Raw genomic sequence first — 22526 nt, 5'->3', positions numbered from 1 at the left:
AACTAAAATTATATAGCTGAAATTATATAAAGAAACTTATGAAAAAACAAAATTAGACCTTATGAAAAGACAAAATTAGACTATGTTGTAAAAAAATTAGATGAAAATTGAAATCAAAAGAGATTATACGTAAATATGATGAAATAACTAATATTTAATAATGATGGCTAATATAACCAATCATTAAATGGAAATAATCAAATAATCAAATTAGTTTTATTAAGAAATTCATAGTATGTGAGATTATTTTTTTTTTTTTGGGTTGATATAATTTGAAGATCAGGATCATGAAGTATGACTTAAAAATGCTTCTTTTTCGCTAATAATTCATCTTCATCGAACATAAAAAATAGATTAATGGCTCAAGACTTAGAGACACCTAATAGAAATGAATCTTGCTTTTCCTTGAATAACAATATTGTGTAAAAGTAGTTTTGTCAATAAAATCCATGATGGTTGTCTCAACTATTGGTTTCACAATTGAGTTATGATATATTTCCCTACTATTTAAGAAAATGGTTAATCTCAAGATTATGATGTGCAACTACATCACTGTGTACAATCAAAACTAGTCAAATGAAGTAACTTGGTGATGATTTGTAAGGAGGTAAAATTACACACCTACTAGAAGCCTTTGGCTTTTAGGGGATTAGGAATGTTTTTCTTTTGTTTTTGTTTTTCACTGGGTTACTAGTGATGTGATACCCAATGTTCTGTCTAGTGGTTAGAAAAAATGTTTTTTTTTTTTTGTATTTTTTTGGGTCAATAGTGATGCTTGCCCCCAACATAGACATATGTTAATCCAATGATGAAACGATGGACCTCATAATATTTTATGTAACAATTTTATATGCTTTACCATGTGAGCTAATCCTAAATATAAGACAGAATGATTGTTATCTTCCTCACTTGGATTCAATTACAACAAATAACATGTTGAATTCATAATAAGTGCATTGTTATAATAACTTCAAAATTTATTATAATAATTTATAATAACAAAATAAGCTAATAATTTTTTTAACTTACATTTTTTCTTATTAATTTTTCCTAATTAATATTTAAAAAATAATTAAATAAAAATTCATATAATCAATTAGAATTCATTATTATATAAAAAATAAACCTTTCATCTATTAATTATAAGTCAAAGGTATTTAACTCAATAATACTTATATATACTGGTAGAAAATTAAATAACTATTTGTGATATTCTATTTATGGTGGCTAAACATGAGCAAAATAAGAAACTTAAATGCAATTATTTTGAATTCCCAACTAGACTTGTGAAGGGTATATGAGACTTGTAAAGGGTATATGAGATAGAGAACTCTCTCTATGGTAGCATTTTTTCCATATTTTTTTGTTATTAATGATTATATTAAAACATATATGACATTTCTTTCTTAATAGGTTTTGCATAATTTTAATACTATAAAACTACTATGGAAAGATTAGATTCATATTACACAATTTTAAAACTATGTTGAAAATTACAATGAAAAGATTAGATTCATTTTATAAATTAAGAAGGTGTTTGAATAGGAATTTATTTAAGTATTTAATACCAAATTCAAGTCAATACTATCTATTTGTTTTCACAATGCTTGATGATGGAAGCACTAGATTTGAATGTAGGTTCCTAGAAACCCATATACAATAGATACAATCTATATTGACTTGAAAAAGGAGAAGAAGAAGAGCATTGACCATAAAGATCAATCCTTTGAAATATAGAAAATCATATTTTCTTTGACATGGAAGTTTTGATTGTTGTAATGTTGTTATTGGGATACAATATTTAAACATAAAGAAATCCAAATTCAAACTTATTATACAAAACCAACATTTTGAATTATAATTTGTATAATAAATTTAGATTAAATGAAATAAAACCATTATAAATGAAAAAAAAAAAATTATATTGTTCAATATCAATACTTATAATCGTAAAAAAAAAAAAAAAAAAAAACAACAACATATGTTCAAAATATTCCTAAAATATATAGATAAAATCCCTCTAATGCATCCATATAATATGTCTAAAAATTTCAAATTTAATATTATATCCCTATAATACATTTAAAACTATTCAAATGTGCCCATAACACCTTGAAAGACAGTAAACAATCATAGTGTCCATCCCTATTTTATATTTATAACTATTCAAATTTGCCCATAACACCATGAAGGACAGTGAGCAATCCTGGTGTCCATGACAACGTTTTGGTTTTCCAAAAATATTTTATGTTGAGTAATTTTGTGCGTTATATAAATATATTATAATTGAGATCATTTTCATATGGATAGTGAGCAATCTCGGTGTCCAGGATAAAGTTTTGCTTTTCCAAAAATATTTCATGTTTAATAATTTTGTGTATCATATAAATATATTATAATTAATTAAAATCATTTTCATTAATATTTTGTGATAATGTTTAAAATTTAAATTGTAATATAAAAAATAATATTTAAATGATTAATGATGATGAGTCCACTGAGACCAAACATTGGTTTATTAGACCTAAAGAAACAAATTATTTATTTTGATTTAAGATTTTATTCATATGCTCAAAAAACTTGGAGAGAAGCTTCCCAAGCTCACTATAATTTTGACATTGTAAAAGGCTAGGAATGTCAGTATTGTAACAAATATTGTAAAACTGAGATTTAATGTGGTTGTACGCGGGGCACTCTAAGAGGACTGCGCAATGACCTGTTTCACTATGGAGCTCATGAGAATTCGTTCTAATCTTTGCTATATTAATTTTCTTCTTTGAGCTAGTTAAAATAGAGACATACTTTTGATCTTCTAGGGTAGGGTTGATAATCTTTTTATAGTAACTTAATTTTCTTTTAGCAACTAAATCTTGTTCACGCTACATATTAATTATATAATTATATAATTTAAATATAAGATATAAAAATTAATAATAAAATAGTAAATATTAATTATAAAATTATACAATTTAAGTAAAAAAAAATTAATAACAAAAATTATATTTCAATAATTTTATATAATTAAATTTCAATAATAATTAATAAAAAGTTCAAACCTAGTCGAAGAGAATGTAGGTGAAAATTAGATCATAACTGGGATTCTTTATTTTTAACCCAAAAGTCAAATCATCATAAGACGTTTGAACTAATCTACTTGAATGGTTAAAGTCCATGTGGACATTGGATCCATGACCAAACTTCCACTTCTGGCAGAAGTGTTTCTCACAAAACTAACTACATATAAACTCAGGTGCATATATTAATCTTCATGAGAAATTGAGATTAATGTTGGTTAGATGCCTTTCTAATAATTAGGTTGTACATGAGGCTTAACCACCTGTGCTTTAGAATTTAGAAGTAGTTTAATTATGTGTCATGAATGTTGCATGGTTTCGCTGTTAATTGGATTTTAAAATACATTTCCAAATTTATTACGGCAACACATGATTCGTAGGGCTGGCCATGAACTGGTTGACATGATGTCAGGTCAACTGAGCACGATTTGTGCAACATTTATTATTCAACCTGAAGGTTCTTGGAGCATGAATTTAGAGCACGATTTTGGCAGAGTTGATTACAGAACCATTACGACTCACCTGAATTGGCATGGTCTCACCTTTTGGTCAACTCAGCCAGATATTATGGCACGATTATGGTAATGGCTGGTGGGTAACCGCCAAAGTGCGACACACGAGCCTTTGAATTCGATATTGAATAATATTTTTTACTAACATTTTTTATTCAAGGTCGGCATCTGATGCCACCACCACCGACGATTTTCCATTTTTTATTTCCACTACGTATTCGGTGCCCGTGCCACAGCACGGTCGGAACACGGATATGTTGTTGGATTGGGTAAGCATCTCTATTTTTTTGTGTTTAAAATGTTTTATGATGGGTCGCGTTGGAATTCTGAGATTAAGTCTCTTTGACCGTTTGCTTGTTATGATTGGATTCGGAATCCTAAATTAATAAGTTAATATATCTGAGTTTTTACTATGATGTTATGATTTTATTAAATTAATAAAGTTTTGAATGATGAAAATATTTTAATTTTAAAAACCAATGCATAATAAAATTGTATTTATTTCTTACCAATTTGGTTTGTATAGCAAATAATTCGACAAACCATTTACCAAATTTGCTTGAATCGGAGAAAAATATATGAAAAGTTACCCATTTGGTTCCTATGACAAAATAGTAGCTAATCATGTGTAGCTAATCATGTGAATGACAGGAAATCCAGTTCATTTTCTCTGAAAAAAAGAAGGAAATCCAGTTCGTAGATTATTTACAAAGATTTGTTAATTTCCGGAATGCTAAGTGTAGAGCCCCCAATACAAAATAGATGAAGTTTCCATTTTCAATTTCAGAGTTTCCTGGAAGGGTTTAGAAAACTGAGCAATCAAGAAAAGAAGAATTTGAGCCTAAACCGTGAAGGTAAGCAAATTTTATAGGGAGTAATTGATGTTCTAATATATTTATATAGAAGAGATAAATTTTGAATATTTTTTTGGTAGGTAAGCACTTGCAGAGATTTCAATTGGTGACTTATCGTGAGGAGTGCTTTAGCAGTTCACTTAATCACCGTCAATTTAAAACCCTATGGATTATAAATTTTGAATATTTAATTTGTAAGTATATATTAATTAAAAGAGATTTGATTGATGTTTTAGATAGGGTTATATTTAAGAAGAATTTTATATGAATAAGTTTTGAGTTTTGAAAAGTATTGAGATTTTGTAAAGAAGAAACTAGTGTGATTTTATTTTTTGAATTCTAGTTTTAAAACTGCTAAAATTATTAAAAATTATTTAATTTTCAAAATAAATAAGAAGAAAATGAGTAAAAGATATTTACAGGAAGAGAAATATATATATCTAAATATTTAAGATGTATATTGTAGATTTTTTTTCAAATTGACTTTATTTGATTTGATTTTATTTTTATTTTATCATATCAATTCAAATTCAAATTTCTTAAATTACTTTTGTTTCCCTGAGAGCTTATTTTCCAGGTACAGAGGAAAAAAATTCCTTTTATTTCAAAACCTAAAAACATGTTATAAGTATGAATGTCTGCTGGTTAAAAACCACCAACAATTAAAATAAATTCCAAATAGTTCATTGAATAACAAAAATAAATCAGCTTACATTCAAAAATAGAAGTTCCTATTTCCATTTCTATAAATTTATTAATGCGCCCAAACATGTGCTCCTGATAGCCCGATGTAACATGACGTTATTTTCTTTCCACCTCTATAAGGGCGCGCGTGTTATATCTGGCTATAAAGGTGGAAATAGGAACTTCGTTCGAAAATGAATCTCCGACTTTTAAAATTTTTTAAATATTTCTGATACACGACATATCTGACGGGCGAATGAGTAGGATTTCAATAAACTCCGTTCAGCGTAGAGTTCAAGAACTAGACAATGGACCACCATGGTGTCTGGCAGCACAGAGATAAGACATGTTCTCTTACTTTTCCCTGTGGGCCCTGACACGAGCCAGAAAACCGCACATTTTCCGTTTAATTGTGGTCAATATTTCATTTTGTGGTCCAGCCGTCCTTCTAGACACGGGTGTATCTGATTCCTATTTGGACAACCATTCCAACGATGCTTTCCATTTCCCTATAAATGAATTTAGGTTTTATGCGGAAAAAACCAGTAGCGAAGGTCAGTTCTAGTACCACGCTCTTCAGATTTTTCAGACCTGGCCGTCGCAATAATTGATTCTCGATCACCGATCAGCAATCTGTTGGGAGCAGAAACCCTAATCATGTAATATAGGCCTTCAAGATTTCGTTTTCTCCTAAGTTAGAATTGACAGATGTTGTGTTACATGAATGTTGTGTGGGCTTATCTGATATTGATTTCTTGTGGCAATTTTTATTGCAGTGGTTGTGCACGAGATGAGCAATAATACTAAAGAGAAGCCACGCATCCAATCTCCATCGCCTGCTTTCCATGATTGCGAGATGGAGAAAAAAGAATGTTTGGATAACTGCAAGATCCTCTACCGTTTTGCCTCAAATGATCTTCACAAGTTTGCAATATTACATCAAGTGTTTGGCGCCTGCAACGTTATCAAATTGATTCAAGTAAGTTGCAACTATATTCCATAGCAGATTTCCCCTTTTAAGCTATGTTTCTTTCGAATTCTTTTGTCCCACGTAGCGCAATAGAGTCAAAATACATTTCATGGTGGTTCTGTTTCCAGCTTCATCTTGTAATGGGTTTCACTGTATAATCAGGATCTTCCTTCGGACCAGAGAGTCGAAGCTATAGATAGTATGGTGTATGAGGCAAATGCAAGACTACAGGAACCTGCATTGGGCTGCACAAGCGTAATACTGCAGCTTCAACGCCAAATATCAGAGTTGGAATCACAAATAACTTCAACGCAGGCAAGGATTCAGAAAATACATTGCCAGCAGGCGGCGGTTCTCGCCGCCTTCATCCCAGGATTCAGCGGTAAAAGTGACGAGGACGATAAGTGATGATGAGACAGCACAGCACAGCAGACCAGTGAAAGACGAAATTTATTCAACTGAAATATGAGGAATTGAATGTCATGCAGTTTCTTATTTTTTTTCGAAAATATATAAAAGAAATGGGTTTTAAAAGTACTTTAGTTTTTTCAAAAACTAAATATTGGGGGCCGTTGGAACATGTTTCCTGAGCTTTCAAATTGGAAGTGTTTACCAGAGGCGTTTCATATGGCAATTGTGATATGAGAGGCAAATTACTGTTTCGATATACTGTGTGATCCATAACAGTTTGGCAGTTGCGCTACGAGAGGAAAATTACTGTTTCAATATGTTGTGTGATTAATAACATTCGATGTGTAAGGGTATTATTTTGATCCTGGAATGTTATTTTATTTTATTTACTTATTTATTTATTTAAGATAAAGTAGGAAAACCTAACCTAAGAGAATGATCAATCAGTTAGAAGTGCCCATATAATAATGGGCATATAATGTTAGAAAAGGAGGAAATCAAGCTAATTAGAATTATTAGTTGGTGGTTAGGTTTTTATTCCTTTTACATGATTTGGGCCTAGAGTAATTAACATTAAGAAAACTAACTTTTAGTCAAAGTAAAGCAGTTTTAAGATACACTAAAGTCAATAAGTTATGGTTTAGAGGAAATAGCTATTAATTTACACATCTTGGATGAGTATAATTAACAAAATGTAGTAAAAGATATTGATAAAATTAGAGCAAGCAACTAAGTCCTAGCTGGTTGAAACATGTAAAGGAAACTATTTAGATTTAATACTCTCCTTAGTTCTTTTATAAATAAATAACAATTGAGCTCTTCTATACTCCTTTACATACAATTAACTAAGAGAGAAATTATAGTATTTAACATTCCCCTTAATTTCTACTATTACAAATGTGAGAAGAAAAATCACATAGTGTCGTCTCTTAAATTTAAAATTTAAAACTATGGCTTGATAAAAATTTCCAATTCATCCAAGAATTACAGAAATGTAGAATGATGTTTACATGGTTAAGAAGCTCACAAATGAAATGATATGGAGTATCAATTTGTTTACTTTTGTGATGAAACACATAAATCCCAGATAGTGCAATGGTTACATTGTTGTTACAAAAAATGGGAGTTTACTCCTCTTCATGTGCAAGATCACTTAAGAGTCTTCTCAAGCATACAATGTGACATGATGTTGATATATTTTCTATAAATTATGGTTCACATGAAGATATAATGACGATAGGTTGGATGCCCATCAGATTAAACCTAGACTTAAATGGAATAATCACTTGAATACATAACTAATAGTACTCTTTCGATCATCAATGTTTCCTGCAAAACCACAATATGTGTATCCAACAAAATAATTGTTTTTGGAAGTGGAATACCAAATTCCATCATCTATGGTCATTGCAACGTACCATAAGATTCTCTTAGCAGGGTCCAATGAGCAGCTTTAGGAGACTCCATGAATTTGGAAACTCTATACATATATCTAGCCTAGTAATTGTAAGGTACATGAGGTTACCTACAAGTATCTTGTATAAAGTAGGATCAATTTTTGATCTTTTATCTACTTTATTTAACCTTGTGTTTATTCTAAGTGTTGTACATATTGGATTTCTTTCATCTATTCTCAATCCTTTCATAATATAAATGACATACCTCTACAAACAAATAAAAGTACTTTGTGCACATTAAAATACTTCATCACCAATATTAATAATTTAAAACTTCCTCTTCATGGTTGCAGTGTTAAATATAATGAGTATATCACATCATCTACATAAAGGAAAAAAAATGTAATATTACCTTGTTAATCTATTTTGGCATAAAGCAAGGGTCCATTGTTGCTTATGTTGAACCCATTATTGAGAAACTAGGGATCAATGGGACTATAACAAGCTTCTCATGCTTGCTTCAAACTATACAGTACTTTATTTAGCCTCTAAACTTCAAGCTCACGTTCTTGGACTTCAAATCCTAGACTGATTCATATACACTTTCTACTCTAAAATAACATTTAAAAAGTTGATTTAACATCCATATGATAAATAGGGAAACTATTTTGAGTTGGAGTTGCCAAAACTACTTTAATTGTGTCTAACCTTTTTACTAGAGAAAATGTTCCTTCATAATCAATACAAGGTTGGTGAGCAAACACTTTTGCAACAAATCTGACTTTATTCTTTTTTAAATTCACTTTCTTATTAAAAAAAAAATTGTAAACGATCCGCTTGGGGTAGCTCAATTGGCAATGGCTATGGAAATGAAGTCTCACCAAACTAGAAGTCTTGGGTTCAAATCTTATGCTATGCCCCGATTGGGGTGAGAAGTTGGACATGATGAAGATATAGTCCTACCAAACAGATATATATATCTATATCTATATATATATATATATATATATATATATATATATATATATATATATATATATATATATTGATTGTAAACCCATTTTACTCCAATATTTTATTTTCATGTTGGGAGATATATAAGATCCCATGTGTCATTCTTCTTAATTGCATCAATTTCTTGGTCCATAACTTGTACCCACTATTCTTCCTTGTTTAACTCTTCAAAGAATACTGACCCATATAATAATAAAACAGTGTATTTCTTGATCCAGATTATCACTTTGTGTATATTATTTTCTCAAATTTTTAGTTTTTTGGTTCCTTTGAGAGACTATTATGGGATTTGAATCATTATGAAAAGAAGGACTATTAATTGTCTATCTTTCATGTCTTAAAAATTCTCATTCTCCATGTAACCTTGGGATTCTTATTGATTGATATTTCTATTCTATAGAATCCACATATTCATTTTCTTGTAGGAAATGAGTTTGACATCCAATTATTTTATTAGCTTGATCATCTCATAAATACTCTTCTTAAAATTTAACATCCTTGCTTACTATAAGATTTTTACTAGCATGATTAAATAGTCTATATAATCTAGGTTTGTGTGTGTGCGCGCGTGCATGTGCACACTTTACACTATTCTCTCTCTCTCTCTAGGGAGAGAGAGAGACTTTTGTCATGAAGATTTTATTTCAATTTTTTTTTGGAATATGTGCATAAGTTGGACAACCAAAAATTTCAAAATGTGACACTGAATTTCATGTATGTTGTTTTTCCACAATATTGTTGTCAAGGATAGAATCTTAAATCACTAATGCTAACAAATCCAAGTATCACAACAAGCTACTTTGCAACAATGGAACAATATACAACAATAAATCAACATGTGGTCAAATATAGATAACATTTACACAATTTTATACAACAACCCAACTTTGTTATAATAATCAAACTGATAATACAATAGTGTAGGGCTCACATACTAGGGATAATGACCATCATACATTGACAGATACAAGACAAAAACAACTAGTTGTTGGTGCCTGTCGTGATAACCACCAATCTACCATGAACAAGATACTCTAACCCTCTAGCTATAGTGAGTTTTCTTAGCTGTTCTCAATCATACCCTGTACACATATGCCTGGTCCTTCCACTTCTGATCTACAACCACTGCTTCTATCAAATCATGAAGTCCATATGGCCACTAAACCTCAACTCCAACCTTGATCTAAATTTATGCAAGAATGAAATGAAAATTGTTTACATGTAGAATTGAAATAAATTAGCTTGAGTGATGGTAGCTTATCTTTGAGAAGAGATGTGGCAACTACATGCCTTCGAACTATGTTACAATGAGGCTACAAGGACTATTTATTATTGATAAATAATGGAAAAACCTAAACATCCAAAAACCTAACCCTAGGAGATGAAGTGCCAAAAGATTGTGGGCCCTGTTGGGGTAAATTGGTACATCAACATCCTAGGGTCATAACATTGGCATACGATCTCCATTTGACGTGTACAATAACTCATTAGAAATATCTATCCAAGAACTACAAATTTCGACTGTAAACCAATGTTGTAAATGATGGATTTATCCGTTTTCCAAAAATCATCATTTAGGGCCTCAAAACAACTTTGGAAGTTCAGGACCCAAAAAGTTGCCAAAAATAGAAAATTGTGCTACAAGTAAGGAAACTGAAGAAAAAGATGGTGGGGGTTGAAGTGAATTAGGCGAGTGGCCACTAATATTCACCTGGATCAGTCCTCGCCCCTTAGGAAGAAATGGTCCCCATTACATTGAGTGCCTCCATGAGATGGGGAAACATTTCCCTAGTGAGCCACTTTCCTTGGTGCAGGAGTTTGTGAGCTTTTACAACCCAATACAATTGGATGTTTTGTTAGTGAGTGTTATTGATATATGTGGCCATGATTTGATTAGCTGTGGTCTGTTTTATGTAGTCCGGATTGAGCTCTCTTGATGTTAACTACTCAACAATGTATGATGTGTCCAACAATGGTAGAAAGTAGGCTGAAAGTGGTCCATGTTGAATACAAGGTGCCAACGGGCGAATGGGGGGATACCGATCTCGAATGAATTGCATCCCATATCCTTGGTGATGGTGTAGGGCCCGTATTGGAGTGGTAGAATCTTATGATGGGCTCCAGGGAGGCACTTTTTTTGTAGATGTAACAAAAATTTGTCACCCACCTGAAACTTATGGGGCACCTGATACTGATAATGTCAATGTTTGTATTTGTCATTGGCTTTCTCTAGGATTTCGCGAAGCTTCTAGAGGATTTGTTGAATATGCTCAATAAACCTAGTGGCTTTATTAGCTTCAAACTGAACATGGGAAGATTCTTCATGTGTAGTTGTAAAAGGCAGCATGACTTCAACATGGCATAATGATTGAAATTTTAGGCCCCATTCAAAGGTGCTATGGTCATTTGAGTTATGGAGATCTTTGCTATAACTATGTTGCATATGGGGAAGACTTTGATCCCATGTTTGTGGATTCTTAGAGTTGTACATACGTAGTATGTGTACAATAATATTGTTGATGACCTCTGTCTCCCCATCAGTTTAGGGGTGGAATGCACTTGACTTAGTGAGCTTGGTGTCCAACAATGACTAAAGGCTCGACCAAAACGTGCTTAGGAACTTGCTATTCTGATCTAATATAATGGTTTGTGGGGACCCCAAATTGTACCCACACTTATTCAAAGAAGAGTTTGGGAGTGACCTCTACTATGATACTCTTCTTGCAGGTAGCCAATATGGACATCTTAGAAAATTTGTCAACGACCACATATACACAGTCATTACCATGCTTGGTAGAAGGAATGCCAGACATATAGGCCATGGAGATAGATTCCCAAGGCCTACTAGGAGTAGAAAGAGGAGTATACAAGCCTTGCTTCTAAATAGTTGGCTTGTCGATGGCATAGACAATGCAGGGTTTGTTGTATTTTCCAACATCTTGTTTGAGATTTGGCCAATGAAAATACTTATGTAGTATGGTCACAGTTTTCTCCGCAACAAAGTGTCCCACTAGCTTACTATAGTGTGCCTCCCAAATCAACATGGAATTCTTTCTTTAAGGAATGCAAAGGTGGCCTAAGTAGCATAATAATGAATCCTGAAGGTGGAAGTCTGGAACTTGCTTGCCATGCACCAGAATTTGGTATGTGGTGGTGAACTATGGATCATTTTTATATAGTTGCAACCATCCATAAGTCTCATGGCCACAAGAGTTGAGAATAATGGTCAGTGTTGTAACCAATGGCCGACCAAGGTGACCTTCAACATGATTGGTGATGCCCTTCTTGTATTTGATATTCAAATGGAATTGTTGTAAATATGTCGGCCACTTCTGATGGAAATCATTCTGCAACTTCTTTTGGTTTTTTATAAACTACAGGGGTTGGTGATCTATGTGGATGACTATCTCCTTCCTTTGAATGTAATGTTTCCATTATTGGAAAGCCTACACGATGAAGTACATCTCCTTATCGCAGGTGGGGTATTTCCGAATTATGTTGGAAAGAGTCTCACTATGATAAGCCACAAAATGCCCTTGCCAGGTGAGAACTGCACTAATAGCATAGTTAGAGGCATCTATCTCAATTTTAAATGGTCGTTGTAGGTCTCGAAATGTGAGTACTAGAGAAGAGAAAAGACAGTGCTTCATCTGAGCTAATGTCTTCGATTGGGACTCAAACCATAAAAACTTTCCTTTCACTCCACCCTTCCTAACTTGACTCAAAGGCTAAGTGATATAAGAGAATCCCAACACGAACCTCCAATAAAAATTGGCAAGGTCCTAAAGGATTGGAATCTCTGTTAGAGTGTTTGGGGCTAACCAATCCTGAATGAATTGGATCTTAGCTGGATCCACATGTATGCCTTGCTCATCGGTGATGTAACCGATATATTGTACCTATCTCATGACAAATGTGCATTTCTCCAAGTTGTCACATAGTTTTTGTTGCCGCAACATTTTAAGGACCTATTGAATGCGTTGCAAGTGGTCTTCCCAACTCTTACTTAAGATGAGGATGCCATCTAGATATACAACCATAAACGAGTTGTGAAACGACCTCAATTTTTTATCCATTAGCCTCATAAAAATTGCAAGGGCATTTGTCCACTTGAAAGCTATGACCAACCACACAAAAAGGACATCCTTGGATTTCAAGGTTGTCTTCCATACATTCAAGGGTTCTATTGGAATATGGTGATAACCGAACTTTAAATCAATCTTGTTGAAATACTTAGCCTCTTTGAGCTGGTAAAGAAGGCCATCAATCCATGGCATTGGATACCTGTTCATGACAACTATTTTATTTAGTTCTCAATAATCAATGCAGAGTCTCCAGGTCCCATCCTTCTTCTATAAAAGTACAATCACACTCCTACAAGGTGAGGAACTAGATCGGAAGTGCCTTTTACACAACAACTCCTAGATCTACCACTTGATTTCTTCATTTCCCATAATAGAGTGACAATATATCGACCCATTGGGTAGATGATCTAGGTGGATATTGGTGGCCACCCACCAATTCCACTTGGACCCCCACCATTGTTTCTTTCAGTTTTCTAGATTCCTTAATTGTAGCATAGTTTACTACTTTTAGCAATTTTTCGGGTCCTAAACTTCCGAAGCCATTTTGAGGACCTAAACGACATTTTTTTGGAAATCTACCACTAACAATATTTTGATAAAATTGTATTTTCCTTCGTAGTCCTTGAAGAGATATTTCCAATATGGTATCATGCTTGTCAAACAGAGATAATATGACCAAGTCATGACCTCGGGAATTTGGCTATCCAACTAACCCCAACGAGGCCCATAAAGTCTTGGTGTTACATCTCCTCGAGTTAGGGTTTTGGTTTTTTAGGGTTTTCTCTTATTGTTCAATAATAAAAAGGCCCTTGAGCCTAATTGTAATGCAGTTTAGAGGCATGTATCTGCCACATCTCTTCTCGGAGATAAGCTACCATCGCCCGAGCTAGTTTATTTCCACTTTTGTTTGCAAGAACATTTTAGTATTTTACATTAATGAAATGAAGTATTATTTATGCTGCATCTCTATATTTATGGTTATGTCTGTAATTCGTCGCGTCCCTATTTAAATTTGGATCAGTGGTATCAGAGCAGTCTACTCTTTCTCTATTTTTCTTTGCATGTCCCCAACGAGGTCGGCATATAAGAAGTTAGGGCTTGAATTGATCGAACCTTGACAAGACCAACCTCGCAAATCCCAATGGCCTCCCATGGCAGATGAAAAGAAAAATGAGGGGGCAGGAGATCCTATCAAAATCTTGCTCAAAGAGGCCCTCGAGTGACAAAGCAATGCAATGATCGACAACTTTGCCCAGATCCTTCAGCGGCTACCCAGGGGTGACACATCTACTTCTAGTAGCTAATGTGGAAATGCCATGACCTTTAAGGTACAAGTTAACTTTGAAATTCCCATATTTGAAGGTCAAATAGATGAAGACACTATAGATAAATGGTTAAATCTGCTAGAAGGGTATTTTTATGTTCATGATTTTTCCGGGCAGGAAAGGATTACTTTCGCTCTTCTCAAAGCTTCCCCCCACATCAAGGGCTGGTGGGAAACCTATTGCGAGTAGAAGGATGAAAGTACGACGTCCCTGTTTTTAGGCGCACCCACTTGGAATTCATTCCAAGATGCCATTAAGGAGTGGTACTACCCTGTCGAAAGCTATGAGGATAAATACATAAAGTGGACCATGCTGCGGTAGGGAAGGGACCAAGATGTGTGAGAGTTTACCAATTTTTTTCATACCATTCGCACAAAGTTGGGTATCAAGTATTATGAGAAGCATTTGGTACTCAAATACTGCGACTGCCTACACAGGTACATCCAGGACAAGATGGAGTTCCTGGACGTCTCCTCGCTCCACACGATGTACTGATATGTGTCAAGATCGAGAAAAAGTTGAAACAGAAGAAGTGAGACTTTGGATTTGCGAATCCGAAGCAAGGGAAAAGTGCCTCCAAACCGTAGAACAAAGGACAAAGCCAAGGCGGGGTGGCCCAAGACAACCCGCTAAATCTGTAAGAAAAGAACAACACCGTGAAGCTAAAGAAGGACATGAGAAAGTGGTGTGAGTTCCATAAGAGCTCCACTCACAACACAAGTGAGTTTCGGGCCAATCAGTCACTGGTGGCTGAGCTACAGGCTTTCAAATCATATGCATGTTCCAACTTCGAGTCAGAACGTGACAAGGGGAATGACAAAGGGAAGCAGATTATCAATGTGGAGCCCAACACCACTGTCGCCACAACGAAGATCTAGAAGGAGGAACCTGAAGATCTAGAGGATGAGGAGCACCTCTTCGACACCTCTTCCACTCCCACATGTGGGTAAAGGGTTACCTGCTATAGTTCATTATTGATAGTGGGAGCAAAAAGAACTTTAATTCAGCAGAGGTGGTGAAGCAGCTAGGCTTACTAACCACAACACATCCCCAACCGTACACTATCAGGTGGCTTCACTAAGGATGAGATCTTCATGTGAGCCAACAGTGTCACCTTCCATACAACATCAAGCCCTTCATGGATGAGGTATTATGTGACGTTGCTCCCCTTGATGCTTGTGATGTATTATTAGGCCAACCATACTTATGGAAGCGACATATTGTGTATGAGTCAAGGCCTCGTGCTGTTATTGTTACTTTGGGAAATAAGTTTTACATGATACCGGAGGTAGCACCACCTACTATGATCTCTTTGGTTACTACAAAACAATGCAGTAAGCTCATTTCCAAACCGACAATTTTTTTTTCCTGACGATACGCCCTTAGGGAAAGAAGAAAATGGTGGTAGTACTGCAGAAGTATTTCTATTGGCCGAATCTTTGACAAGATGTTGGGAAGTACATCAGATCCTGTACTGCCTCCACCATTGCCAAATAGACCATCAAGCAGAAAGGCCTCTATACTCTGCTGCCTACCCCTAGTCAACCTTTGGAATCCATCTCCATGGATTATATTTCAGGCCTTCCTTCTACCAAGCATGGAAACAACTATGTTTTTGTGGTCATCGACAACTTCTTGAAGATGGCCATTATGGCGGTCTGCAAGAAGAATATCAGAGCAGAAGCCACTGCTAAACTCTTCTTCAATCAAGTGTGGGTACACTTTGGGATCCCACATTCTATCATCTTAGATAGAGACAACAAATTCCTCAGTATATTTTGGTCCAGTCTCAAGTCGATGCTAGACACCAAACTCACTAATTCCACAACTTTTCATCCGCAAACTGATGGCTAGACAGAGGTCATCAACGTGATGATCATACATATTCTACGCATGTACAACTCAAAGCATCCACGCATCTGGGAGGAGAGCCTCCACTATTTTCAACACAACTATAACTGGGATCTCCATAGCTCAACTGGCTACAACCGTTTTCAGGTGGACTTGTGATTCCATCCACTATGTCCCATTGACGTGGCCATGCCATTTCTAGCTACTCAGGAAGATTTGGCTCATGTCTAGTTCGAAAATAATAAGGAAAACAACTTCATTGAGCACATCCAACATATCTGCCAGTAGGCCAATGACATTCTAGAGAAATCAAATGCCAAGTACAAGCAGTGACATTATCAACATCAGGTGCCACACAAGCTTCAGGTGGGTGACAAAGTCTAGTTGCATTTGGAAAAGGAACACCTTACCAGAGCCTATCAGAAACTCATACCACTCCGATATGGTCCTTACACCATTGCCAAGGCTGTGGGAGACAATGCATTTGAGCTCAGCAGTCCCCCATTCCTTGTTCTGCAACTAGTGTTCAATGTGGACCACCTTCAGCCATACTTTCCACCATTACATGACACATCTGACATTGTAGAACAACTCACACCAACAGAGTTGAATCCAGATTGCTTGTAACAAGCTGCAACTAATCGGATCATGGACATGTAGATCAATCATACTTGCTAGTAGAAGACCCAACTATATCAAGTTGTCAAAGCAGACCAACTCCTTCACCAGGGCAAGTGGCTCACCAGAGACCAAGTTCAGCAGAAGTTTCCTCATCTCATGGAGGAACTCAACACATGGAGACCATTGCTTCCTAAGTGGGGAGGAATGATCTAGAACGATATTGGTGCCCACCGACCAATTCCACTTGGACCCCCACCATTGTTTCTTTCAGTTTTTCAGTTTCCTTAATGGTAGCATAGTTTACTATTTTTAATAGTTTTTCGGGTCCTAAAATTCCAAAGCCGTTTTGAGACCCTAAACAACGTTTTTTTAGAAATCTACCACCAAACGCCTTTTGATAAAATCATCTTTTCTGTCACAATCCTCAGAGAGATTTTTCCAATAGGGTATCATTATTTGTTTTAATAAAAAAATTCTTTGTGGTTTTGTTTATTGGGCATTTTCCTCTTTTTCTTCTCGCATTTCAATTTTTCAAATCTTGGGGGACTCCAAGATCTAAAAGAATGAAATGGATTTTGGGGGAGAGGCCCCCAAGATGTAAAAAATTGAAATTCTAGAAGAAAAAGAGGGGAATTCCCAATAAACAAAACCATAAAGAATTTTTTTATTAAAACAGAGAATAAGGGTAAAAACTACATTGTGGCAGATGAACTGTCCTTTTACAAAATGTGACTTGTTACTTATCGTATTTTTCAGTTACAATACCACGAGTAAATTCCATGAGTGAATGAATACCATGGGTGGATGTCACAATACCATGGGAAAATACCATGTGGATGTCACTTACAATACCATGGGAAAATACCATGTGGATGTCACTTACAATACCATGGGTGGATGCCACTTATAATATCATGGGAAAATTCCATGGGTGGATGAATAACATGGGTGGATGCCACTTATAATATCATGGGTAAATTCCATGGGTGGATGAGTAACATGTGTTTAGTCAATTTAGTGTTATCTAAATTGCTAGTATTTATTGTCAACCCGGGGCTCGTAAGCTGATGAAGTGAAGGTGTACTATATGTACTTAAGTATCCTCTTAGAGTTTTTCTTATCGTTGGGGTGTTGTTGCGGTTTAATTATGTTCCTAGATGGAATGAGAATTTATAAACAAGTGAGTGATGGTGTGTGTGTAGAGTGAATTCTAAATGAGTGGAAGTGTGTGTTGAGTGATCTCTAACTATTTGCTTGAAAGGAAATGCTTGGAATGAATAAATGAAATTGAAATGACTTGAAATAAACTTGAAAGCAAATGACCACTACCAATGGCACTAGACACCGTTCAAGTTGCTGCTAATAAAAGGAAAAGAAAATCACTTTTAAAACCCAAGAATAAAGATTATCTCTCTCTATCTCGATGCCTCAAAGCACATGTACTGTGTAAAGCACGGAAAGAAAGTAGCTTAAGTGGAATTATAAAAGTGAGAAAAATATGCTTGAAAGACTAATGATAATAATTTGCTATTTCTAATTCTCTACTTCAGCCATATGTACTATGGAAAGCATGATTAGAAAGTAGTGAGGAAATAGTCTAGGAAGCACTTTAAAATCAAAAACTTTTACTTTAAAGACTAGTGGTAATGATTTACTCTTTCTAACTCAATACTTCAAAGCACATGTACTGTGTAAAGTACGGAAAGAAAGTAGCTTAAGAACAGTCCAAAAAGCACCCAAACAAGCTGCAAGTTAGTGATATTTTGATCTTAAAAGATAGTAGTTTATGATGAAGATCATTCATGTATGTTAACAGCTTTTTGAGAAATAAGATTAAAAACTAACTATAAAGAAAAAGGTAGCACTTGAATTGTCAACTTCAAATACCATTAGCTGTAAAGCAAACACAACACATATAAAAATAAATCCCGGGCTAAAAGAAACCTGCAAAGAAATAACACTGATCAGCTGAAAATAAAGGAAAACAAGTAAATAAAACTATACATGCTTAAGGAAACAAATGAGAAAATAATGAAATGCTGCACATGAAATACTTTACAAAGGCTGAGATGAGTAGGGGCCCTCTGTTCATTCAGCCACAAGAGAAGTCAAAGATCTGGAAACTTCAAAACAGTGCTATATTGATTTCTCCATTTGCAAAAAGTTTACAAAACAGAGTGCTGGAATAGCACTAGAAAACAGAGTTCACAAACGCTTCTAAATTCAACACGAGTGCAGCAAAATACAACTAAAAAAAAGTTCTTTGAGCGTACGCAGACGCATCAATTTATAGGAGCTTCTAAGTTATCCTACGCGTACAACTAGTTAACAGAAAAACAATAAAACAGTATGCGTATTAATGGTCCTTGGACACATCATGGTTGCGTGGACGAGTTCAGTGGTTCTTGTCGACATGGATAATAAATCCCCTGTTGGATTGCGTCCTCTGCCACCCGTAGATCATAGACAGATCACCATTTAAGGTGCCGTGACCAAACAGCTCTCAAACACCGTTTAAACCACCTTGAGTTGACCGTGGCTAAACCAGCTTTGACCATGGGTGAAAGTGACGTGGATGGCTGGAACAAAGGGACAGGAACCTCGAGCACACTGATACCTGAATGCCCATGTGGCCCATCTAGCAAACCGACACGTGGATCATAGTATTTAACAAAAAGGCTGCAGGATCTTCAGATAGCTGCGGGATCATCAGATAGCTGCGGGATTCCTGCAAGTAAGTCAAAAACTAAACAAATAGTCATCCATTAGCAAAACTTGCTTGATCATGCTTATTGACACTGAATGTAATGATCTGAGAGGTTTTATGGTGAAAATGAGGCAAAAGTGAAGGAAAGATAAGGAAAAGTGGAGGAAAATGGTAGACAAATAGGTGTAAAATAGAGGTTCTACATACCCCCACTCCGAGGGTATTGCATGTCCTCATGCAATGAAAACACAATTCAGTCCATCTGCTGGGATGCCTCAGCTAGGACATCCAACCTCCTTCTCTTCCTTTGTGTAGAAACATTAACCTTTGGCCTCTTGAACATGCATCTGAATTTCAAATTAATTAAGGCTCTGTTCAGCCTTCTGCATCTCTTCTTGAGTCTGTTATGTTTCTTCTGCCACATGCTCATGTGAAGATAGGTATTATCTTGGATTGCCTTGGCAATATCAGCTTGCTGCTTCATTTCTTCATTTCTCTGTTTAATGTGACGGTTCAGCACTTCCAGTTCATAGATTTCTTGTCTAAGTAAATCTATTTGCTGTTCATGAGGTATGACATTACTTGGGCCAGCAGTGTTTTGCTCTAATGTCTCATAATAGTTGTACACCTCTTCCATTCTTCTTTAACATGGGAAATTGGGATGCCTTTGGTAAAAACACTTGTGTCCATACCTGGGTTTTTAAAAATCAGCTTCCATTGTTGATCCTGGACTGCCCGGTTTTTGAACCAACGTTCACCGGTTTGTGGAAGAGAGGTAGCCCTTGCTATGCTTCCTTCGCTGACTGTAACTGTTAAATCTCCCACCTTTGCCTGGCTGTCCTTATCCGTAAACGATCTTGCAAAGGCTTTGGTTACTTCTTTATGGTATCCCTTAAACTTTCTGATACATTGTAACCAATTGGCTTTTTGTAGTGCCTCCTCAACCTGTGGATATGCCTCCAAGAATTTCGAACCTTCCGGTTCAGCCCTCAGAAGCTTTCCCATCGACTCTTCAGCTTTGTTTAAACACAAATTTGATGGTGACCTTACACAGTAACTCCGTAACTTCACACAGTAACTTCTCGGTCTCTGTTCAGACTCTGTGGAACAGAGGGTATACGGTGCATAAACAGTCTCAGACACCGGGAATTCATGGCTTGAATTTAGAGTTAAGCGGTGGAATTAGCGTGGACACGGTAAAAACAGTGACTAACAGTCGTAATACGACTGTATTACAGGTTTACGGCTATACGGCAGAGGGAAAACAGAGGATGGTTTATGGAGGTAATCGTAGTGAGTGAAAACGAAACAAGGGAGATAATGGCGAGGAATAGGGTGTTATGAACATAGAGGGTTTTGAAATGACGAACGGAACGGCTACATTCTCCAATTTCGGATGTGGAGTGACACATGGCTGTGGAACGAGAGCTGAGAGACGTAATGCGGTAGGTTACGTCATTAGGGTATAGGACCTTAATGACCGAAACAGCCACATGTAATTTCAAAAATCGTGGTTATTATGAGCTGGTAGACGTGGAGGATTCGGAGATTTGTAGTCGCATGCGAAAAAGAAAATGGGTAATCATTACGTTTAGTGGCCAACAAAACATAACCCAGAAAGTTCGCATAATGAAACAACCATAGGTTTAGAGTTTTGAACATACCTCGGATCACATTTGATTTGGCTTCTGATGATTTACTAACCTTTTGTTAACTTTATTGCTAGCACATGATCTTTTCTCCTTGTCTTTGATGATTTTGAACTGTAAATATTTTCTTCAGACAAACTGTGTTTCTTGTGCAGGTACAGAAGGCTGCAGGAAAGCTAATCGGCTGCAGGATTGTCAAATGGCTGCAGAAACTGTAATGAAGTCTTCTAGCTGCATAAAATACTTTAGTTGCCTAAAAAAAACTTTATTAATGAAGTGAAATGGAATGAATGAATGAATGAATGAATGAATGAATGAGTGAAAAGCAGTGAGGTGAAGTGAAGATGGTAAGATGAAAGAAAATGGTGAGATGAAATAAATGAAAATGGAAATGAAAGAAAGAGAGAGATTTTTTTGGAAAACATGAGGTGTCAGGTGACCCTGATTTTCACCTTATGTTTTCTGCATGAGACTGCCAATCAGAGATTGGTTTTCAGGTTCATACATTTATTCATTTTTTTTTTCTCTTTTTTTTTTCTTTTTTTTTTTTTTTTTTATTGAAATTGAAATTGAAAGAAACAGAGATTAGGCTGATGGAGGAGAAGAATTCTTCTCCACCAACCTCATTTCAGAATCGCCTTGGAATAACTTAACAAACTCCTCTCTTGAGAGTGGCTTGTGATAGACTTTTAACCGGTGGCCATTCACAATAAAGGGAGTTTGAAGTTCATCAATAGTCTTCACTCTAACTGCTCCATTGTTAAAGACTTCATCAATCTCATATGGCCCAAGCCAATGAGTTTGAAATTTTCCTTTGAAGTCTTTAAATTTTGAATCAAACAAGAGTGCCCAATCACCCTTTTGAAACTTCTTTTCTTTGATATGTCGATCATGCCATTTGCTTCTTTGGTGCTGAACTAGATCGGTTCTTAGAATTGCATCTTGTCTCATTTCATCTAGTTCATTTAACTGGTCCATTCTGTGCTTCTGGGCTTCTGTTAAGCTCATCCCCAATTGAACTGCTGTCTTGAAGGTCTTGATTTGGAACTCAATGGGGAACAGGACTTCCTTCCCATAAACAAGTTCATAGGGAGAATGTCCTGTAGTGTTCCTCCATGTAGTTCTATAGGCCCATAAGGCTTCAGGAAGCCTTTCTGCCCAATCTCTTCTATGAAGATGAACAGTCTTTGTGATGATGCTTTCAAGAACTTTATTTGTAGATTCTACTTGACCATTCGCTTGCGGATGGTATGGAGTAGATGTTCTATGCTTAATCTTATATTCCTCCATCAGCTCTTCCACCATCCTTGATGTAAACTGGCTTCCCTGATCTGTTACAATTTCTCTTGGGACACCAAAACGAGTGAAAATA

General features: G+C 35.5%; 1 protein-coding gene across 1 annotated transcript; it reads left to right on the top strand.

The window, feature by feature from the left end:
* The first annotated feature begins 5684 nt into the window (after window positions 1-5684).
* On the top strand, window positions 5685-6847 carry LOC149154333 (LOB domain-containing protein 11-like). The gene is made up of 2 exons (XM_089444859.1): window positions 5685-6103; window positions 6257-6847. Exons 1-2 carry the CDS (start codon window positions 5915-5917, stop codon window positions 6500-6502), a joined length of 435 nt encoding a protein of 144 aa, XP_089300985.1. The 5' UTR covers window positions 5685-5914; the 3' UTR covers window positions 6503-6847.
* The last annotated feature ends 15679 nt before the right edge of the window (window positions 6848-22526 follow it).

The sequence above is a fragment of the Pinus tabuliformis genome, chromosome 9 (assembly GCF_031772625.1).
Source record: "Pinus tabuliformis cultivar Carrire ecotype Pingquan chromosome 9, CPIR1, whole genome shotgun sequence".
Lineage (NCBI taxonomy): Eukaryota > Viridiplantae > Streptophyta > Pinopsida > Pinales > Pinaceae > Pinus > Pinus tabuliformis.
The sequence above is the reverse complement of the archived record's forward strand: the minus strand, read 5'-3'. Positions and strand labels throughout refer to the sequence as shown.